The sequence below is a fragment of the Lutra lutra genome, chromosome 10 (genome assembly GCF_902655055.1).
Source record: "Lutra lutra chromosome 10, mLutLut1.2, whole genome shotgun sequence".
Classification (NCBI taxonomy): Eukaryota; Metazoa; Chordata; class Mammalia; order Carnivora; family Mustelidae; genus Lutra; species Lutra lutra.
Genome location: NC_062287.1, coordinates 106,546,735 through 106,569,270, shown reverse-complemented (window position 1 = coordinate 106,569,270; position 22,536 = coordinate 106,546,735). Strand labels below are relative to the sequence as shown.

The 22,536-nt window shown below is 56.7% G+C and overlaps 3 protein-coding genes and 1 long non-coding RNA gene across 4 annotated transcripts in view; 2 read left to right on the top strand and 2 right to left on the bottom strand.

Moving 5' to 3' along the window:
- Positions 1–678, top strand: part of MACROD1 (mono-ADP ribosylhydrolase 1) — a 142,703-nt gene extending 142,025 nt beyond the window's left edge. Inside the window, 2 exon segments of the mRNA XM_047691690.1 lie at positions 138–219; positions 518–678. Of these exon segments, the coding sequence (XP_047547646.1) occupies positions 138–219; positions 518–555 (120 nt within the window). The 3' untranslated portion in view covers positions 556–678.
- Positions 679–1,564: 886 nt separating this feature from the next.
- OTUB1 (OTU deubiquitinase, ubiquitin aldehyde binding 1) lies at positions 1,565–8,719 on the bottom strand. Its single transcript, XM_047691693.1, has 7 exons — positions 8,580–8,719; positions 6,898–6,959; positions 6,543–6,641; positions 2,676–2,794; positions 2,339–2,423; positions 2,026–2,220; positions 1,565–1,923 (listed from the first exon to the last, which is right to left on the bottom strand). Exons 1-7 carry the CDS (start codon positions 8,635–8,637, stop codon positions 1,726–1,728), a joined length of 816 nt encoding a protein of 271 aa, XP_047547649.1. The 5' UTR covers positions 8,638–8,719; the 3' UTR covers positions 1,565–1,725.
- Positions 7,172–11,288, top strand: LOC125078678 (uncharacterized). The gene is made up of 2 exons (XR_007120952.1): positions 7,172–8,941; positions 10,483–11,288. It is a non-coding gene; the product is annotated as an uncharacterized LOC125078678 (long non-coding RNA).
- A 4,265-nt stretch (positions 11,289–15,553) lies between these two features.
- On the bottom strand, positions 15,554–17,853 carry LOC125078677 (cytochrome c oxidase subunit 8A, mitochondrial). Its single transcript, XM_047691694.1, has 2 exons — positions 17,633–17,853; positions 15,554–15,894 (listed from the first exon to the last, which is right to left on the bottom strand). Exons 1-2 carry the CDS (start codon positions 17,744–17,746, stop codon positions 15,799–15,801), a joined length of 210 nt encoding a protein of 69 aa, XP_047547650.1. The 5' UTR covers positions 17,747–17,853; the 3' UTR covers positions 15,554–15,798.
- Between the last annotated feature and the right edge of the window lie 4,683 nt (positions 17,854–22,536).

Sequence of the window (22,536 nt, the reverse complement as noted above, 5' to 3'; positions counted from 1 at the left end):
TCCGTGAAGGGTCTGTGGGCACCTCCCCCACCCCCAGGAGCAAGGCAGGTGAAAACCTGCAGCGGTGGGGGCAGCAGTGAGACCAGGCAGCCTGGGCGAGGGTGGCCCCCGCCAAGGCTAAGCCGGTCCTGGCGCAGGTGGACCGGCTCATCATCTGCGTGTTCCTGGAGAAGGACGAGAGCATCTACCTGCAGCGGCTCCCCCACTACTTCCCCGTGGGTGAGTAGCGCCCCCCCCCCCCCACCCCGCGCCCTCGCTGGCTCCACCCCTCCCCCAGCCACCCCAGGCAGGCTCTCACTGTCGTCTGCCTTCCAGCCTAACCACCGGCCGCCCACCCTGCCCAGGACCGGTAAGCAGGGCCTGGCCCGCCACGTGGCTGCCCACTAACCTGCCCACTAACACAGGGGCTCACTCCCTGCCCCCCACTCACCTCCACGCAGGAAAGCCAGGAGGGCAGCCTGGGAGGCTGGGGGAAGCCCAGGGCCCGCACTCCCTGACCATTCTGTTCTGCCCACAGACTCGCCGGGGCCTGCTGGACCTCGATCCCAGCTCTAGGAGGTCCCTGAAGGCTGCAGCTGGGCCTGGGCCTGACCCCCCACTCTCTTCTTTCCCTCAGCACCTCCCCTTTCTCTCAGCAAACCCCCCCCCCCAGCCTTCTAATAAAGACCACCCGTCGCAGCAGGCCTCCTGTCTGGGTGCTGGCTGGGGAAGGAGGCGGCAGCCCGGAGGTGCGGATGAGTGGCTCTGGCTTAACAGGGCGAGAGCGCTTGGTGAGCCGGGCGGGCGGAGGCACGGGCTGGACGGCAGAGGTGGGCGGCAGCACTGAACATTTATTGAGGGCCTGCCCCCAAGGAGCTCACAGCCTGGGGGCAAAGAGCCCACATGTGCTGGGGTGGGGGAAGAGAAGAGGTAAAGGCAAAAAGGAAGGCAATGCAGAGACACCGTGGCCCAAGCAAAGGGGGTGCAAAGCAGGCACAGGCAGGGGGAGAGGTGGGGAGGAACGGCGCCTGGCAAAGCCCTGCCTCGACCTCAGGACCACGGACCAAGCGCTGGCTTGAAGGCTGCCCGTCCCCGGCCAGGTGGGTACCATTTGCGGGGTCCATGGGGGTGCCCCAGCCCCACCACCTGTCCTGAGCCGGGCCCCACAGTTTTGGTCCTCTCTACCCAGGACTGGGCCAGGCAGACCCCCGAGGGGAGGGCGGGCAGTCAGGTTGGGGGCCCTGAGCAGGACAGCTTGGTGGAGTCAGGGCCTAGGAGGGAGCAGCCTGAAGCTTGGGCAGTCCTAGGTCCCTGGGCAATGCCCCCAAAGAACCTCCCAGATTCTTGTGGAAGCCCCTGAGCCAGCTAAGGAGGGGAAGAGAGACATGGGTGCCTGAAGGGAAGGAAGCAGGTAACCAGGAGGGGTCCCCAAGAGGCCTAGGCCCCTCAAAACTGCTCCTGGTGGGGGGCTCGGGTGTGGACAGGGGGGCGGCCAAGAGCCACCCAGCTGGGGGCGGCAGGGGGACAGCCAGACACACAGCGGCCAGGCAGGCAGCAGCAGAGCAGGGACACGCACACACGCGGCTCACCACCAGCATCCCCTTTAATAAAACGTGGAAGGTTGCGTGATGGGGCGGGGGGAGGGGGAGTGAAATAGGACCATTTACAACCACAGAAGACCTCTGTACATGTCTAGCGCCTGGCAGAGGGGAGGGCAGGCGGGGCCGTGGCACACCAGGGCCAGCCCTATTTGTAGAGGATATCGTAGTGTCCCGGCCGGTAGAGGAGGTACACCTTGGGCTCAGAGCCCTCAGGGAAGATGTGCGGGTTGGTGGTGCCGCCCTCGCCGCGGTCCATGTACTCCACCTGGATGGAGACGCTGAGGGCCTGCGCCAGCGCGATGATGTGGATGTGGTCGCTCTCCTTGCACATGGGCTCCACCTCCTGCAGCACAGGTGGGGTGGGGTGGTCAGAGCCCGTGGGGGGGCACCCTGCCCCCCCATGCCCCTCCCCCACCCCATGGCCAGAGGGAAAGGGGGGCAGCACCTGCTGGCAGAACTCCTTGACCGTCCGCCCGCCCTCGATGAAGTGCTCAAAGAACTTGCTCTCCCGCTGCAGGTAGCCGGATGTGAGCAGCCTCAAGTACACTACCAGGTAGTCCGACGTGCTCTGGTCGTTGAAGGAGGCCAGCAGGTCGGCCACGGAGGTCTGCTTCTCCACCTGCTCGATCAGGTCCATGAACTGCCGCCCGAGGGACACAGAGGGCACGGTGGAGAAGGAGACGGGTCAGCCCCACTGTGGCCGGGCCACCCCACCCCCACCCTGGCCGGGAGGGCAATGGGGCTGTGGCTGGGCTCACCGTGTTGTGGAAATCCTCGATTGTGAACTCAGTGAAGCCCTGGGACACCAGGTCCTCTTTGCTCTTGGCAGACACCGCCTTAAACCTGGGGGGAGGGGGCAAGGGAGGCCGGCATGGGCTCATGGGGCAGCAGCGAGGCCGGCCCAGAGGTGGGGCACTGGCCAAGGCCGGCAGGGGGGTGCGGGGGTGCAGCTCAGCACGGAACACCAGAGCAAGGAGCCCAGCCGGGCATCGGGCCTTAGCTGGGGGCTGCACCTCCTAGGCCCCAAGAATGGGAGGGAGCCCCAGGCGGCCCTTCCTAAAACTCCCGCTGCGCCCAGGTGCCCACCCGCCTCACCGCTGCAATTCCTTGCTGTCGTCTAGCAGTGCCTCCAAGTGCGAGAATCCGAAAGCTCGGTAGAAGCAGTTTCCGTCAGGCCTGGTCTTGCGGATGTAGGAGTACTTTTTGTGGAGATCCTGCAAAGAGGCAGCCCCCCCACCCCACCCCCAGGCCCGTCAACACCAGGCCAGAACCAGGGAGGGCCAAGGAACACCCCCCGGTCCTTGACAGAGGTCACACCATAGCAGGGACAACGGAGCTCCCAGCAGCCACCTGCCATCCTTGACCGCTGACTCCGGCGATGGGAGTCGGATGGGAGACCCGCTGGCTGGAGCCCCAGCAGCCTCAAACCCCAGAACTTAGGTACACACTGGCTACTGGGCATACAGGTGTCGTCACCAGCCCCCAGGCCTGCCAGGCAACTGGGCCGTTTCTTCCTGAAAATGGCCAGATGAATCCGTGCTGGTCCAACACGGTTTTTCCAGAGAGCAGTCTTTCAAATCATGTGAGTCGAGGGCAAAAAAATTAGGATGTGGGTCCAGGGCTGGGCTCCACACAGCAGTCCCCGCCTGGAGAACAGCCTCCCTGGTCTCCTCCGCCCGGCGCTGCCCGCTCACAGGCTCAGGTCCTGCTCAGGTCCAGCGCTGCTTTCCTCCCGTCCCGCGATGCCACTGCCTCCGTCTGACCGACTTCCCCACACACGTGGGCCACTGAGGCTGCCAGCAGGCAGGCCTCCCTCCCCTGGGCCATCTCATGCCTGCTCCATTCACTCTAACCGCCCCCCGACCTTCCCAGTGACCTCGCTTCCTTCCTGAGGACTTTCACTGAGAACCCCTGAGCCCCGGGACACCCGCCACAGCCTTCTCTCCTGCTCCCCGGAGGGGCTGAGGCTCCAGCAGCCGCCCCCCTGGTCCACCTCAGAGCCTGTCCCCTCCCTTGGGCTCAAGGACATTGTTCCAGGAAGCTCCCCCTTCCTCCTGCATCACCCATTTTTCTCTCCCTACTGGTTTAGACTCAACATACGAATACAAGGCTGGTTCTTGCTTAAAGAAAAAAAAAAATCCTCTGCTTCACACGAACGAACTCCTTTCCAGCTACCACCCAATTTCTCTCCTTTACAGCGAAACTGCTCTGGACGTCGTCCGCGCCCACAGTCCCCACTGCTCTCCCGCAAACTTGATCCAAGCAGACTTTCGCTCTAGTCAAGGCCACACCTGCCCTTTCAACCCAAGGGCCAAGCCCACTCCTCCCCAGACCGGCTGCCCAGCATTTGCTACAGGGGGGACGCCCCCCATCACATGATCCATCCACCCACCCCACCCCTCCTCGTCCAGCCTGTCCTGTGCACAGCCCGCAGGCCCTAGCCTCGCCGTGTCTTCCTTGTCCTCTCACCTTGTCAGGGCCGCTACCAAACTACACAAGATAGCACGCGCCACCCGCACACACACCCTCCCGTTGCAGTGGCTGCATGGGGGGGCAGGGAGGAGGGCGGCACGCATCACCCCACTCGGGCCTGGGACAGCGTCACTCATCCATCACCACCGCTGCCCTAGGGATTCCAACAGCCGCAAATGTAACTCCCCACCTGCCCCATCTCCGCCCTTGACTCCCAACCTCATGCCTCACCTGCTTGTCCTGTCCGGGCTGCCCAACCCCATGGGCCGGTCCTGACCCCCACAGGGCCCCTTGCCTCAGAGCCCACCCCGAGGGCAACTGCAAGGCGCGGCCCCTCAGCTGTTCTAGCCAAAATCTATCACCACCGCCTGCGCCCCCCCACCCCCAATCCAACACAGATCCAAAGGCTTCAATCCACCAAGTCTCCTGTCCGCAGCTTCTCGTGGCCCTCGGGCACTCCCCCCACCCCCACTCCCACCTCCAGGCCTGCTCCCAGGTGTCCCTGCTCCAGCAGCCAGAGGAACCAGAGAAACCTGTGAACACTCCTCCTCTCCCTGGCCCCAGGCCGTCTCCCAGCCCTCTCCTGCTCCCCCGCTGCACCTCAGCCTGGCCCTGGCCTGCCCCACTCCACCCAGCGCCCACAGCCTGCGCCCCGGCTGCTCCCAGTATGTCACGCCAACGCCACCCTCTTGGCTTGGCCTTCCACCTGACCTCCCACTCCCTCTCTCCTTTCCCGGCTGTACTTGTTTCCAGAGCCCTCACCACCTTCTGCCATCAACACCCGAGGTCCCTCTGCCTGATTCCGTCTTCCCACTGGGACACACAAGCTTTGTAGGGGCAGGAGCGAGTCAGCTCCTCACTCCACTGCCGGTACCCAGACTGGTGCCTGGCCCCCAGCACGTGCTCACAAACGGTCAGTCACAGCACACGATGCACACGAAGAGCCCAGACTGTTGTAGCTATTGGAAAAGCTACTAGAATCATCCCAAGCACTTGCCCTGTGCCAGGCCCTTTGCGGCCATCTAGTGTCCACTACCCTAAACCCTCACAGAGGAGCAGGGGCGCCCGCCCACATCTGCTTGGGTTCTACTGTCCAGGCCGAGGACCATCCCGGCACAGAGTAGGGGTGTCACCGGCACTAGGGCAGACCTCCCGCACAGACCACGCACAGTGGACACTCAAACATTTGCTGAATGACTCAGTGGGAAGAACAACAGAGGCTCCAAGAAATTCAGTGCCGAAATTCACACAGCCGAAAGTGAAGCCAGAACTTGAACCCAGGTCTATCAGGCCTCAAAGCCAGTGCCTTCAGCTCTCCACAGTCCTCTTGGGTAAATCACACTCTGAGCCGGGGGTCAGAGTAGACCACAGGCCCCACACCATAGGATCTGGCCTGCAGGTGTGCTGTTTAGGCCACAGAACATTTTACATTTGAATTAGCTGTCTTCCGTTAGAAGTAGGAGATTCACATCAAAATCATTATTTCTGGGGGCGCCTGGGTGGCTCAGTGGGTTAAGCCGCTGCCTTCGGCTCAGGTCATGATCTCAGGGTCCTGGGATCAAGTCCCGCATCGGGCTCTCTGCTCAGCAGGGAGCCTGCTTCCCTCTCTCTCTCTGCCTGCCTCTCTGCCTGCTTGTGATCTCTGTCTGTCAGATAAATAAATAAAATCTTTAAAAAAAAAAATCATTATTTCTGGATTGTTTTGGAAAAACAGATCCCAGAAACAATGGAGTGATAGGCATAGACACTCCTATTTGCCCTGGGGGCTTCTGGTACAGCTGCGGTACCCTGTCTACCACCTTCCCTGGCCACTTTCCATCACCCACCTCCCTGGCCCCTGATGTGGATAACCCCAAAGGCCCCTCCCTTCAGGAGGAAGGCTTAAAGCATCTCTGATCTTGGGGCGGGGATGGGGGGTAGGGAGATAAGATTTACTAAACCCTCAAGCTGTGCCCACCGGATACTATTTACACACACTCACTGTCTGGGCTCCCAAGGAGAGCGAGTGGTTAAGGGTCTCACCTCAGGCTGTGAGAGAGCTGGGCCTTGCACAGGTCCACAGGCCCCTGTGCCCCGCTACTGCCTAGCGCTCCACAAGATCCCAGAGGCAGGCAGCAGGAAGTGCCTCTGCTAGGACCCGCCTCTCCCAGCCGCTCAGCCCCCTGGGGCGAGCAGCAGGAGACCTCAGCTCCCACCCAGCCTGCACCAGGCCCCACAGGCCTCAACAACCACCCCATGAGCAGATGCTTTCTTCATTCTGATCGCACAGCAGAGGACTCCACAGCTCAGAGACACCGAAGGACGTGCTGAGGACACAGCTGCTGCACGGCAGAGTCAGGCTGGCAATCAAGGTCTTTTTGATTCCCGAGCCCGCACACTTGAGAACCGGCAAGCAGAGGGCTCCCCCAACATGCAACCCTCTCTCAGGCCAGGCCAACAAGGAGCGGGTCTGAAGCAGACACACTCCTACCCCCTCAGCCAAGCTCCCACCTTGATCTTCTGTTGATAGATGTTGTCATCCTCAGCATACTCCTTGTACAGGACCGAAAGTTCCAGCCGCTCCGAGACCAGAGGGTTCTGCACAGCAATCTGCAGGGGGAAGGAAATCCATCATGCTCTGGCACGCAGATGGAGTGACCCACACCTAGCGGCCAGAACACCTAAAGGAGGAGGGCTAAAGCAATCACCCAGTGCCATAATGACCCCCCCCATCCTGTCCCTCCCCAAGACATCCAGAACCTAGCACAGCTTGGAGAGGAGGAGGCTTCCACAGCAGAGATAAGTAACAGGCCTCAGGCCCAGGCTATGCTTCCCCACAACAGGGCCACTGGCCACAGCCCCTCACCTCTTGCTGAATTCGGTCCTGCTGAGCCATGATGGCTTCATCATAAGCAAGACAGTTAACACCTGGAAGAAGGAAGCAAGCCAAGGATTACCGTGGGCCCTAGCTCTCTCCATGCCAGGCAGCTGGGCCAATGATGAGCAGCCAGGACCAGGAAGGGCAGGCCTGGAATCTGCAAGTCTGCATTTCACACACTGCTCTACCCCAACGGTGTGATCTTGGCCAAGTCCCTTCCCTCCCAGGCCCTAGTTTTCGTTTTAAAATGAGGGGGCAAGGTGTACTCATTCAGCTCTAAACACCCCCTCCCCCGACCCTCACTTTCTAACATCAATCCCCAGCAGCCCAAGAATGCTCTGGGGCCAGGCAGAGTCTCTTGGGGAAAGTAAGATGAGGAGGCAGAGTTCCGGGCTGGAGAACAGCTTCCCATAAGCCTGCACTTTACTCCATCACACCCTTCCTCCTCCTGTTGTGCTGGGTTTTCTTAATGCCCCTTTTACAAACAACAAAGGCAGACAGGCGAAGTAACCTGTCCAAGGTCATAACTAGCGAAGGCCTGAGCGCAAACCCAGGTGTGCCTAATTCTAAAGTCTGAGCTCCTTACCACACTATCTACTCTGCTTCCTCGCTGCAGAGGCCTTTCCTCAGCTGGAAAGCGGGGCTAACACCACCACCTTTCTCCCCTCATTGAAGTGTCAAGAAGGAGAAGGCACACTGCTAAGTGTTCATCAGTGAACCTGTGGACCCCACCCTCAACAGCCACTGGTGAGAAGCCAGAAGACCTGAATTCTGGTCTTCCCTCTCTCGTGTGATCCCGAGCAAGTCCCTTCCGGGGGCCTGCGCCTCCCAGCATTCAGTCTCTCCAGTGTGCGGTTAGAAGTGGGTGTGTGTGCACTAAATGATTTTTAAGATCAATCCTTTCGGGCCTGGGCATCCCGGATCCTCAGTGGGGCCCTGACCCGTCCCTTACGCCTCCCTGCAACAGGGCAGTCTCTCCCACTCAAGTGACCTACTCGGTCCCCGCGGCCTAACCGTGGGTGAAAAGGAGAGGGTGGCACCGTTCTGAAAGGTCCCCCTCCAGAGGTCTAAGAAAACAATGCCCAGGCAGGCGGAAAGGGGCTGCAAAGCCAGAAGAGGGGGCTCTACCGGAAACGAAGGCTGCAGTCCTCAGGGCCACGCACGGCGGCCGCCCGCAGCCCCCGGCCGCCCGCAGCATCCCGAGCGGCCCGCCCAGTCCTTTGTGCTCCGCGGCCCGGCGTAACTCGACGCCCTGCCGGGCGCGGGCTGCTCTGGAGAAGGCGGGCTGCCAGGGCCCGTCCTATAGGTCCCGGCCCGACTGCAAGGACTGGGACGGGAGGGCTGGGGACCCGGGAGCCCGGCGGCCGGCGCGGAGGGGCTGGGCGGGGGGCGGGGCGGCTCAGGCCCCGCCCCGGGAGCTCGCGGAGGGAAAGAGCCGCGGGCCTGGGCCCGCCCCGCTCGCTTGCTCGACCGCCGGCCCGGCCGGCCGAGGGTCGCGGCGGCAGCTCCTTCCATTGTGAGGGGGAGGGGAGGCGGTGGCGGTGGAAGAAAGGGCCGTCCGTGCGTTTCGCCTCCGGCCGCCGGCGGCCCCGTCCCCAGCCTCCTCGGGAACCGGCGACCCGGCATCGCCCCTGTTAGCCCGGGCCGGGTGGCCCTCCCCGGGTCAGTACCTTCGGAGTCGCTGCCGAGCGGCTCCTGCTTCTGCTGCTGAGGTTCCTCCGCCGCCATCTTTAAACAGCGCCGCACTGCCGACCGCTTCCGGGTTAGCAGTTGCCCTCCTCCCGGAAGGGAGCCCCTCCTCGTGGCCCCTCCTTGGCAACGCCCCTAGCGACGGGATCCCCCCGGGCGCAGTCACCTGTGCGGCTCGCAGTCAGGTGCGGCTGCCGCCCCGCCCACCCTCCAGCCGCACTCCTGCTGGTCTCCATCTTCCCCTTGCCCGACGTTCCCGACGACAAGAGCCTCCCGGAGGCAATTCAGGTTTCTTTGCACTGGAGTTCGAAGCGCGGATTGTGTTACCGAGATGAGTGGGAAGGTGAGGTTAAAATCACCGGAGGCAGCAGTGCTGCTGCGGACCCCGGAACTCCTGGCACCGCCTGCAGTGGGGAGAGCCTGGCGGAATCGTGCTAACGTGGGAGCCCCAGGGCATCACCGCCCAGTTCCACGGGGTCTCGCTTCTGAGCGGACGTCGGTGTCCTGTTCCGGCGGGGAGAACGTCCCTTACGGTCAAGGCCAAAGTCTTGGAACCTAACTTTGGACTCCGTGCCTTTCTGGTTAGGAGAAAAGCAGCCCCCGCCCCTCCTCTTTTTGAGTTGATAAAAATGGAAAACATTAGTGGTTGCCAGAGGTTAAGTGAAGGGATGGGAGGCTGGAGGGAAGTGGTTGTGATTGTAAAAAGGATGCTGGAGCGATCCTGATGGAAATCGAGATGTTCTAGATTTTATTTTTTTTTAATTTTTTAAAGACTTTATTTATTTATTTGACAGAGAGAGATCACAGTAGGCAGAGAGGCAGGCAGAGAGAGAGAGAGGAGGAAGCAGGCTCCCTGCCACGCAGAGAGCCCGATGCGGGGCTCGATCTCAGGACCCTGGGATCATGATCTGAGCCAAAGGCAGAGGCTTAACCCACTGAGCCACCCAGGCGCCCCTAGATTTTATTTTTAAGTAATCTCTACACCCAATGTGGGGTTCAGACTCACAACCAGAGATCCAGAGTCTCTACCCCCAAGACAGGGATTGAACTCTCCACCTGGAGATCAGGAGTTGCATGGTCTACCTACTGAGCCAACCAAGCGCCCCTGAAATGTTCTATATCCTGACAGTGTAGGAATACTCTGGTATGTGCTGTTCAGTAGTTTTGCAGGATTTACCAATGGCGGAAACTGGGTAAAGAGCACATAGGATGTCTCTGTGTAGCCTATTAAAACTGCCTGTGAATTGGGGCGCCTGGGTGGTTCAGTCGGTTGGGCGGCTGCCTTCCGCTCAGGTCATGATCCAAAGGGTCCTGGAATCGAGTTCCACATTGAGCTCCTTGCTCAGCGGGGAGCCTGCTTCTCCCTCTCCCTCTGCCTGCCTCTCTGTCTTCTTGTACTATCTGTCAAATCAATAAATAAAATCTTTTTTAAAAATTGCCCGTGAATTGGGCGCCTGGGTGGCTCAGTGGGTTAAGCCGCTGCCTTCGGCTCAGGTCATGATCTCAGGGTCCTGGGATCGAGTCCCACATCGGGCTCTCTGCTCAGCGAGAAGCCTGCTTCCCTCTCTCTCTCTCTCTGCCTGCCTCTCCATCTGCTTGTGATCTCTCTCTGTCAAATAAATAAATAAAATCTTTAAAAAAAAAAAATTGCCCGTGAATTAACCAAAAATAAGTTTAAGAAGCGACAAGGGCGGGGTGCCTGGCTGGCTCAACCTGTAGAACGTGCAACTCTTGATTTTGGGGTCGTGAGCTCAAGCCCTACATTGGGGTTAGAGTTTACTTTAAAAAAAAAAAAGAAGAAGAAGCGGCAGGTCTTAGATGCTAAAGATGCTGTTGTTTAGAGAAATTAGTCTGTGGCTCAGTTTCCCAACTTCTTCATGACAGGACAGCAGCGTCTGAGCGCCGGGAGGAGGCTGTGCCTGAGTCCCAAGCAGACCCCTCAGTCTGTGGCTGTACAGGAGTGGAATATGACCGAATATTCTCATGAGCTACACTCAGTCCTGGGGTAGGTGCAGCCAGATTTGTATTCCAGCAGCATTGCAAACTACTATTTATTGGATCATTGAGCCTTGGGGTTGCTTCGAAGCTCAAGAAAGCAAAGTGTCCACCCTGTTTGGACTGGTGCTTACCAAACTGTTCATTCCTTTTTCCCACTTTGACACCAAAATCTGGAACTGCCAGTGAGATCTCCACTTAGCAGAACTGGTATTCCCAAATGAGGAACTAAGAGAGTTGATGACAGCCACATGATTTCTATTTGGCTTTTCAAAGTCTTGAAAACGAAAACTACGTTAAGACCGCTCTGCCTCTACCCCTTCATATTTTGACTAGGGCATCCATGGGGCAGACAGGGACACGAGGGAGCTGGGGTTGGGACTAACGGTCAGGGCAGGAAACAGCTGCTCTGACAAGTGAGAAGGAATGCGAGTTGTGACCCAGTGCTGGAGCACAGCCAGGCTGCCAACACCAAGTAAATACCTCCCTCCCCGGGGGTGTTGGGCTTAAAAAACAGACCTGGGCAGCTCAGTCAGTTAAGTGTCTGCCTGTGGCCCCGGGTGGTGATCCCAGGGTCCTGGGATTGAATCCCACATGGGGTTCCTTGCTCAGCGGGGAGCCTGCTTCTCTCTCCCCGTCTGCTGCTCCCCGTTTGTGCTCGCTGTCTGACAAATGCGTGGATTTAAAAACAACAACAACAACAAAACCCAGACTTGTCCCTTCAGTATACAAATGGACTTGTAAACAAGGGTCCTCTCAACCTGCTGCCCAACCCTATCCCTCTTAGGCAGACTGGTTTGGAGGGGCACCTGGCCGGCTCAGTTGGTGGAGGGTAAGATTCTTAATCTCAGGGTAGAGGGTTTGAGCCCCACATTGGGTGTAAAGATGATTATTAAAAAATAAAATCTTAAAAAAGGGACACCTGAGTGGCTCAGTTAGTTAAGTGACTGCCTTTGGCTCACGTCATGATCGTGGGCCCTTGTGATCGAGCCCCACATTGGGCTCTGTGCTCAGTGGGGAGTCGGCTTTTCCCTCTGCCTCTGCTCCTCCCCGCTGCTCATGCTCTTTCTTGCTCTCTCTCAAAAAAATAAATAAAATCTTAAAAAAAAAATTTTAAATCTTTAAAAAACAAAACGGGGGGGCGCCTGGGTGGCTCAGTGGGTTGGGCCGCTGCCTTCGGCTCGGGTCATGATCTCAGAGTCCTGGGATCGAGCTCTGCATCGGGCTTTCTGCTCAGCAGGGAGCCTGCTTCCTCCTCTCTCTCTGCCTGCCTCTCTGCCTGCTTGTGATCTCTCTCTGTCAAATAAGTAAATAAAAAATCTTAAAAAAAAAAAAAAAAACAGGGGGTAGGAAATGGCCAGAGGGAGGTTTTGACTCTCAAATTGAGCCCAGGATGGCTAACTTTCGCCCTGGTCTTCTGTATGCTGATTTATTTGGCAGTTAATAACTGTTCTCTTACCCTCATTCTGCTTCTTCTATTACTTTTACCATTTTAGGGTTTTGATTCTCTATCCCAAAGCATCTATAATCCCACTACGCATTCACAGGGGTCACTGGCGGAGCTCCGGGCATATATCTCTCCCTCCCCATTTGCCACCCAGAAATGGAGCAGCACCACCGGCCATGACTGTGAATTTTGCAACAAAACAGGCAGCGCTGGCACTTGGGTTCCGACTGCTGTTGAATACAGTCACAAAGGTGACAAGCGGCAGAGGACTTTATTTTCCACTGCACTGACACGACAGGTGCCTCTTCAGAGCCCCGCGGGCACCCCCGCTTCCGTGTCTGATAGGCGCTGTCAGGGGCACAGAGAGGAGACTCCGTACCAGGACCCAGACTAAAAGCTCAGGCCCAGAGACAGAGTTTACAAACAGCACAGAGGCTGTAGGAAACAGCTTTCCAGAAGAAAACCTTCAAGGTGGGCCAAAGATGAGGGCTTGGCGGCCCTTCCCAGGGCCAGCTTGGGAGTCGGGCATCTGCTGGCATGGGGGGACCTGGACCCCAGGTGAACCGTGGCAGCTCTCGCCCCAGGAACCCATGATGGTCCACAGGCAGCCCGCTCCAAAGTCATGGTCTAGGAAGGCCTTGTTGGTGCAGAGGCCAGGCCGGCGAGGCTGGGCAGGGCTGTAGTTTGAGGCGGCTGGCTGGGCGGACACTCGCCAGCAGGATCCAGACCACCTAAGGCAGAAAGCAAGCAGAGGGGGGGTGGAGATGGCAAAGAGAAAACCCCCCACTGCCCTCCTCCCAGACCCACAATAACCCTCACTCCTCACTGGGGCAAACCCCTCCAGTAATGCCTCACATCCCCGATCACCTCTGTCTGCTCAGGATCCGATGCCCCAGAGCCGGCCCCTCCCCGGAGCGCCTCATAGCCCGAGAAGGATGCAGGAGTTTCCCTGTTGCTGCCATAAGAAATCGCCACCAATTTAGTGGCTTAAAATGACACAAATGTTTAACTTTACATAAAGTTCCTGAGGTAAGAGCTCTGGTATGGGTCTCAGCAGACGGAAGTCAAGGAATCTGCAGGCTGTGTTTCCTTCTGGAAGCTCTGGGAACCTGCTTCTACTCAGGCAGGCAGAGCCAGTTCCCTGCGCCTGTACGACTGAGGTCCTCGTGTTCTTGCTGGCTGTAACCTGAGGGCTGTCCCCAGTTCCCAGAGGCCACTGCATCTCTGAACTCATGACACTTTCACTGTCTTCAAAGCCAACCACCACGGGCAGAGTCCTTCTCCGGAGCCATCTCTGAGATACCCATCCTCTGCTGCTCTTCTTGTCCGACTTAAGAACTCCTGTGGTCACGCTGGGCCTACGGGATCATCTCCCATTTCAACAAGCTTACCATGAATCACATCTGTCAAGTCCCAGGATGAGGACACGGACATCTCTGAAGGGGCATTATTCTGCCCACGTCGCTGTTCCTTTACAATCATGAAAACAGGCTCAGAGAGGCCAGATGACTTGCTCAAGGTCATATAAGAAATGGCCAAGCCACGCCTCAAACCCAGGCCTGCTGACTCTCAATACACTTTTCTTAACTTTCTAGCATCTTCCACGAGGGCAGCCTCCCTCAGCCGCGCGTGCCCTCCAGGGCAGATGCCTACACCTCCAGGCTCCTCTGGGTCTAACACACACCCACACCGACTGATTAAATGCTATTTGGGAGCACAAGGAACCTTGTTTTCTCGGCAGGGAATGGACCCAGGGCCCCGATTTGGTTAGGAATGAGAGAGGGATAGTGAAAGGTGGCCAGCTGTCAGACTTGATGGCCATACTGAGCACCAAGGGGAGGATGGGGTTCAAGTGTGACAGGTGATTTGCACCCCACACTCTCCTCCAGCCCCACATCCGCTACAGGACTCAGCCAGCCAAGGAAGAGCAGGAACCAGAGCTGCTGACAGGCTCGCTGAGGACCTTCTCAGATGCGGACTCTGGAAGACGTGGCCCTGACCACTGGCTTCCCACCAACCTGAGCAGTGGCTTGAGATGCACAGCTTTGGGCTGAAGTCGTCCCTCCGCGTTCCAGGAGCACAAAAATGGGGGGACACCCAATAGGAAGCCTTGGCAGGCCGCGTGGTTACCATAGAAACGCTCTTCTGGTGTCACATCGTTTCACGGCAGCCTCATGGCCTCCTCGGTGCCCACAGCAAACCCGAGCCAACCAAGACCCAAGTAGCTCGGAGCCCTCTTTTCAGGAAGCGTGACCAGGAAAGCCTCCCAGAGTGAGACATGAGACAGAAGCCCCCGAGTTGTTCAGGAGGGTGTCGCCATCCCCGCCCAGACAAGGGCTCCTGAGGAACCCGTGGGTGACCGCGGATGCCCCGTGCTCAGCTAACCCAGCCTGGCCCTCGGGATCCCACGTAGATCGTCCCCTTTCCCTGGTCAGTGGCCCAACCCGCACAACCTCTGGGCCCTCTAACCCCAGACAACAAAAAGTCTGGTTTGTGTGGAAGGAAAGCCTTTTAGGAGGCAGGCAACCAACTCCCCACCCCTCAGGGAAGCAAGCATAGGCAGGAGTCGGGTGCTGGGTCCCAAGGGCGACACTCGGGCTCACGAGCATCAGAGACCGAACGAACAGGCTGGGAAAGACTAGACCGAGGGAGGGTAGGAGCCACACTCAGCTTGCCACACGCTCGCGCCTCAGATCCACAGGGGACACTGAACCTGTTGAGTCACTCAGCACACCCCAGCAGAGCTGCGGCCTCCTCCACAGGGGGCGCCCCACAGGTCTGAGCGTTCTTTCCAGACGTGTGCAGTCGTGCAGTCTTTATCCCGGCTCAGTGTGGAGCGCTTCCCAGGCCCCATCCCAGCAGGGAGACACCCACAGCCACCACAGGGTCGCCGAGGAAGGGCGCTGGGCATGGAGGAGCGGCAGAGGCCCCAAGCCGAGAAAGGGAAGAGACAGGGAAGCAGGGAGGGAGGATGAGGAAGCCAGTCAGCCCACGGGCATTTGTAGACACAGGACTAAAAGGCGCCTTGGGGCTGACATGAAAAAGCAAGGTATGATGGAACGCCTCCATCTACGAAGGACAAGCAGCTCCGGAGAAATAGCTGGAGCCCCTGGCCAAGGAGCAAAGGGGAGGCTGGCCCCACGCAGAGGGCTTCCAGCTGCAGGGTCAGCCCCAGCGAGAAGGGCAGACACACAAATGTATGCACAGCACCGCCCGGAGCTTGGCACACGCAAGAGAGCCAGAGGGGACAAGCCAGGGGGGCTGCCCCGTGACAACAGGAGCATGTGTCCTCCCCAGAAGCCAGAAAACACTCAAACACAGGAAAGCAGGCAAAGGAAGCAGCACTCCCAGGCAGCCAGAACGGCTGAACACACAGGACCTGCCACAGGACTGCCAGCCAGCAGGGACGGCCGGCGGGCCGGGCCTCCTTCTCCACACCCCGGCCCAACAGCAGCCTCAGCTGAAGTATGGAGGCAGGAGCCCAGGCCAACCGTGCACCGAGTTTCGGAAGCGAGGTTTAAGTAGACTTTATTGTCACAAGGAGGGCCCTACCCAGAAGGGCCTCATAAACCAATACACGTGGTCCCAGGATGTCACCATGGAGAAATGGAAAGGTCATGATTGAGGAAGAGGTCACTGTAACTGAAGGACATGATCCGGCCAGGAATGCAGCAGACATGATCAGGAGAGGCCGGGGGGGGGGGGGGGGGGGGGAGGGGGGCGGTCAGGTCACAGGCTGAGGGACAGGACAGCCCCCTTCACTCCCGCTTCTTGTAGCTCTCCAGATGCGACAGGACCCAACCGGATGGCAGGAGGCAGCACAGGAAGCAGGCGGTGAGCCCAACAGCGACATCCTACAGAGCACAAGAAAGAAGGAACCGCAGAGTAAGGACTCCCTGAGCAGTCTTCCAGGCAGAAGAAAGCTGGGTGCCTGGGTGGCTCAGTTGTTAAGCATCTACCTTCGGCTCATGTCATGATCCCAGCATCGTGGGATCAAGCCCCATATCGGGCTCCCTCTCCGACTCCCCCATACTTGTGTTCCCTCCCTCGTTATCTCTGTCATAAATAAAATCTTTAAATAAATAAATAAATAAATAAAGCCCCTTCCAGGGAGTCAGGATTCCAGCTCCAGAGGAGGGACACAGCAGATCCAAGGCCTACTCTAGGCCTTGAGGTAAAGGGTCAGATATGGGGGTGGGGAGCAGCCTGGGTTAGGATCCACAGAACAATCAATCCACCACGAGATGATAAAGTGAAGGGACAGAAACAAGGATTTAAACCTGTTTGGTCTATTGGGATCCAGGAACCTTGCATAGTCTGATAAGGTAAAATGTACTTCCCCTTCTTTGCCTTAAAAAAAAAAAAAAAAAAAATCTCTTCTGGGTGCTTGGCTGCCTCAGTGAGTGAAGCATGAAGCTCTTGATTTCAGGGTTAGAAGTTCAAGCCCCACACCGGGTGCAGAGATTACTTAAAAAATAAAATCTTAGGGCGCCTGGGTGGCTCAGTGGGTTAAGCCGCTGCCTTCAGCTCAGGTCATGATCTCAGGGTCCTGGGATCGAGCCCCACATCGGGCTCTCTGCTCAGCAGGGAGCCTGCTTCCCTCTCTCTCTCTCTCTGCCTGCCTCTCCGTCTACTTGTGATCTCTCTCTGTCAAATAAATAAATAAAATCTTTAAAAAATAATAATAAAAAAAATAAAATAAATCTTAAACAAAACACCCCAAAAGAACCCCTCTCTTCACATCTCCTTTCCAGGACTGCTATTCAACCTTTGAAGCTGGGGACAAAAAAGACTTTCACAGCCACCTCCATATTCCCCACAGCAGTTACGATCACAGCACAAGTTGGTTAGACCTGAGTTCAAATTTCTTCTTTGCTACTGGAGGTTTGACTTCTGACAACTGAATACAGTGCTCCTAGATTTCGGATCCCTCAACCACGAACTAGAAAGGATGGCCCTTTGTTCTCAGGGTCCCAGGCACGGGCGCAGCAGTCTTGCTAGTGCCCAGCACGCAGCAGGCGCTCAGCAGACACCAGGTGCCATTAGGGTCGCTACCATTTCTTCAATCACAGAGCTCTTCGGCCTCTGATCCTCACAGGGGCCCGCTGACTTGGATCTCAAGACTGGCATTCAAGGTCGAGTTCCGCCGCGGAGGCAAATGCATAAAAGCGCCAAACAGGTGAAAGTCATTTAGGGTTAAACTCTCCCACATTTCTGGAAATTACCAAGACCCGCCTTCCCTAATAATGAACAGCGGCAACAACCATCATCGTCGCTGACAGTCGTCAGGCACCCCCAGTAAACGATAAGGCTTAGAGAGAGGGCTAAGGGCTCGAGACTGCACAGCGTGTAAGCGACAGGAATGTGACTGGCAGGATCTGACCCGAGATCCTAGGGTTGACTGATCCCCGACTGTTGCCCGGGCACTGTCCCTCTCGTTCACGCCCTCCAGACACGCCCGAGCCAGCATTGCAGTCCCCCGCTAGGCTGCGGGCCGCGAAGTCCTGGGTGCCAGACCCTCCAGCCCCGAACTCGCCGCAGGACCCGTCTGGCCCGCTCCATCTCCCGTGCCCTTCCCGCCCCACTCCTCACCATGGTCCCGAGCTCCTCCCGCGGCGGCTTGGAATGCATCTGGGCACGCTGCACCGGGAGCCTCCGGGTGAGACCCGTCAGGCCCCTCAGCAGCCGCACCACGGGCAAAGACATAGCTGCACGGAATGACTATGGACAGCAGCCCGCAGTAGCCCAAGGTCGGGAAGTCAAAATGGCCGTGCGGGACGGAAATTCCGGCGCCGGGGAGGCCGGAAAAGAGCGGCCCGGAAGTCTCCCGGAAATGACGCAGGGACACACCTCCCGCCCCGCCCCCGTCATTTTTTGGCGCGTTCCTCGAAAGAGCCAATCGACGCCATCCCACCACCGATGGGCGGGGCATGAAGGGGCGTTTCTTTCAATTGTGTACCCCCTCCAATGTCAGTTGAGTGACACCAGAATCACCCAATCACATGCCCAGAAACGAGGGGGCATTCCTGACTCCTCCCTCCATTCATACTCTTAAATCACTCTATTCAGAAATTCTCCTTCTCCGCCAGGCCTCCGTTATTTCTGGCTGGACCCCCTGACACCAACCTTGTAATTGAATTCTCATTAATGTTACCCTTTCCAATTCCAGTCTCCATGCAGTGGCAACCGGTCTCTCATCCCCTTCTTTTCTTCTTTCCTTCCTGGCTCCCTCCCTTCCCATCTTTTTTTAATATATATATTTTAAGATTTTATTTTTTTTAAGATTTTATTTATTTATTTGACAGACAGAGATCACAAGTAGGCAGAGAAGCAGGCAGAGAGAGAGGAGGAAGGAGGCTCCCTGCTGAGAGAGAGAGCCCGATGCGATGCGGGGCTCAATCCCAGAACTCTGGGATCATGACCTGAGACAAAGGCAGAGGCTTTAACCCACTGAGCCACCCAGGCACCCCAATTTTTTTTTTTTTTTGACAGAGAGAGAGATCACAAGTAGGCAGGCAGAGAGAGAGGGGAAGTAGGCTCCCCATTGAACAGAGAGCCCGACATGGGTCTTGATCCCAGGACCCTGAGACCATGACCCGAGCTGAAGGCAGAGGCACCCCCCTTATTTTTTAAACATAAATCTAACAAAGTCATACACTTACTTAAAAAAACCTTCAGTGGCACCCCACTGCTAGACAAAATTCCAATTCCTGGATATCAATGTCCAGCCTCATTTCTACTTACTCCACACTTTCCTCCTTGCTCTCTGATCCTCTCCACCCCCAAGCCTTTGCTTCTTTGTATCTTAAGTTCTACCTAGAACACTTTTCACTTACCTAGCCTTCCTCTTTCATGTCAACTCCTACTTCCATGCCTCTACTTACTGATACAGTTTACTTTATCATACATATATATATAATTTTATATTATATATATATATATATATACATAATTTTAGATTTCATTTATTTGACAGAGAGAGACACGGTGAGAGAGGGAACACAAGCAGGGGGCGGGAGAGGGAGAAGCAGACTCCCCACAGAATGGGAAGCCAGATGTGGGGCTCCATCCCAGAACCCTGGGATCCCAACCCGAGCTGAAGGCAGACGCTTAGCCACTAGGCCACCCAGGCGCCTCTATTTGCCAAATATTTACTAGTCCCTACTGTCTGCCAGGAACTGTTGCAGACAAGGTGGACAAGGACTCCTTTATCACAGAACTGACATTCCAGAGGGGAGAGACGGACAATAAACAAGCACTTAATGAGAAGCTATCCAAAGTGCTCTGATGTGATAGGAAGTGGCAGGGAGGGTCGCACTGCATCAGGAAGCCTGTGCCACCTTTGTTAAGCACTACCCGAAGGGTCAGTCTCTGTCCTTAGATTGGGGGCCACAAGAACAGAACATGTGTCTGGTTTGCCACTGTTCCCAAAGAGGCCAGCACACGTCACGAGGGAATTGCTATTATTTCAAATTTAATTTTTTTTCTTTTTTTTAAATATTTTATTTATTTATTTGACAGACAGAGATCACAAGTAGGCAGAGAGGCAGGCAGAGAGAGAGGAGGAAGCAGGCTCCCTGCCACGCAGAGAGCCCGATGCGGGGCTCGATCTCAGGACCCTGGGATCATGATCTGAGCCAAAGGCAGAGGCTTTAACCCACTGAGCCACCCAGGCACCCCAGTTTTTTTTTTTTTTTTTTTTTTCTTAACAAATGAGGAAATAAGCTTAGAGACCTGGGTGATCTGATCTGCTCAAGATAACACAGCTACAAGGCTGCCTCGCCAGGATTCCAGGGCAGGTCTATCTGCTCCAAAACCCATGATTTTAATGGTCACATAAGCTACTGCAGAGGGAGTTTCCAGAAGTTCCAGTTTGGACATCATGGGCAATGGCATCAGACACTCTGGCAGGGAGTGGGGGTGGGGTAGGGTGAGATGGCAAGATGAAGCAGGGAAATTGAGGGCTCTGTTTTATTTTTATTTATTTATTAATTTTTATTTGACAGAGAGAGAGATCACAAGTAGGTAGAGTCAGGCAGAGAGAGAGGAGGGGAAGCAGGCTCCCCGCTGAGCAGAGAGCCCGATGAGGGGCTCAATTCCAGGACCTTGGGATCACGACCTGAGCCAAAGGCAGAGGCTTAACCCACTGAGCCACCCAGGCGCCCCTTATTTTATTTTTAATTAATTACCTCTATTTTTTACAAGGGACTTTATTTTATTTATTTAAGAGGAGAGTGACAGATGGGGTGCTTGGGTGGCTCAGTGGGTTAAAGCCTCTGCCTTCCGCATAGGTCATGATCTCAAGGTCCTGGGATGGAGCCCAGCATCAGGCTCTCTGCTGGGCAGGGAACCTGCTTCCCTTCCTCTCTCTCTGCCTGCCTCTCTGCCTGCTTGCGGTCGGTCTCTGTCTGGCAAATAAATAAATAAAATCTTTAACAAAAAAAAAAAAAAAAAAAAAAAGAGGAGAGTGACAGAGAGAACATGAGCATGTGCAAAGGGCAAAGCAAGGGAGAAGCAAACTGTCTGCTGAGCAGGGAGCCCCACTTGGGGCTCCATCCCAGGATCCTGAGACCAGGACCTGAGCCAAAGGCAGACACTTAACTGAGCCACCCAGGTGCCCCAAGCGACTTCATTTTAGAACAGCTCTGTCTTGGGTACTGGGCTGGGTTAGTCCGCAGAGCATGCAGCTCTTGCTTTCAGGCTTGTGAGTTCATGCCCCATGTTGGGTGCAGAGTTTACTTAAAATCTATATATTAAAAAAAAAAAAAAAAATAGAATGGCTCTGTCTCTGCTGTTTTTCTTTTCCTCTAGGCCCCATTTCTGAATAAGCCAAAGAACCTGTTCCCACTTCAAGGGGGAAGCAAGGAAGTGAATCATCCTCTGAGTTTTGTCCTAGGTCCAAAACACCTGGTAACGCCTAAGAGCCAGATTCCAAACACGTTCCAGGCCATTAGTTTCCAACAATCCCTGTCTGACACTGGCATCAATACCCCTACCTTCAGTAATTTATGGATCACACCTACTGTTCGCCTGACGCTAGCCTGCGATCAGAGCCTACCCCAGATTCCTGAAGGGACGCGTACCCTAGATCCCTTCCCAGTACAAATCCCTATCCCCAGCGATGCTGAAACTTAACTCTCCTTTCCCTTCCAAGTTCTCCCAGACACTCCATCTGCCAGTCTCTAGCTGTCACTTACACTACTCAATAAACTGTTTCCAGTTTCTCTGGCTCGTGTTTGGTTTCTATCCTGAGTGAAACTGAGGCCCCTCTTGGCTGGTTATGGGCAATCCCCGCCCTGGGTCTTCGGACCCAGCCTGCCTGCAACAGAGAGACTGGGAAAACAGGGGCTGTGGAAGAGAAACCTCAGCCCCAGAGGGGCAGGGAGTGTGTGTTGGGGTTGGGGGGGGGGGGAGGCTCACAGAAAGGTAGCAACAGGCCCAGAGTGCCCCCAACAGACTGTGCCTGAACTTCTGGAGGAACGGGGCTCCCAGGCCCTGAGCTACCCAGGACCCTTCTCCACTCCTCCCCTCCTCCTCCTCCCCTTCCTGACAATTGTTGACATCCCTGTGGTCTGGGCCCAGCCCCACCCCCCCAGCTACCAGGCCCCTTTCCCTCACCCTGCCCCGGCCTTGGCAAACAGCCCAAGACAGATGTTTCCAAACCAACCCCCCCCACCACCTCCATCCCAAGAGGCACAGCCTAGGGGCATCAGACACTGGTGGCTGTCTGTCACTGGGAGAAGGAAGGGGCAGGGACCTCCCTGTTGCCCTACTGGCTTTGTCCTTCTGCCAAAGCAATAATGCCCAGATTAGAGCACAGCCAGGCAGGAGGCCCAGAGACTTTAGGGCGGGCCCTTCTGGGGTTCCCTGGGTTACTCCCTGGGGAACCACACATTCTCTGGCAGGAGGCAAAGGAGAGGTTTCGGTGCTCTGTTCCCCAGCTCTCCTCATCGCCCTGGTGATCCGGCTTCTCTCAGAAGCTGGGCAAGGAAGAGCCAGGTGGGGCCTGAGGGCCGCCCCTGAGTCTACAAACCCCAGGGCAGGTTTGCACCTGGGTCTGCCTTTCGGATTCTTACCAACAAGACTGCTTTGGCCCCAGCCCCCCTCCAGGGACCTGTCCCCCAAGCCAGGGACAGCCCCGCATGGTGCATGATACAGCAAAACAGCACAGAGCAGAACCCCGAGAGAGCACACTACAGCCACAGACAGCAGGGGAGTCCCACAGACGTGCTGGGGAGCGGAAGAGGCCATGCTAGACACACTGAGGACTGCGTGGTCGTCCCCCCCCCCCCCCCCCCCCCCCCCCCCGCCACGGCAAACAAAGGGTAGCAGCAGGGGAGGGGAGCAGATGTCAGGTGGTGGGACTCCTGGGGGGAGGAGGGAGGGCACAGGATCCCCCAGAGGCCCGCTAGTGACAAAATCATGTTCACTGCAATGATTCCATCACGAGTGTGGCTGTCTGTTCATGACTTATGCAAATTTCTGTTTGTCTGCTA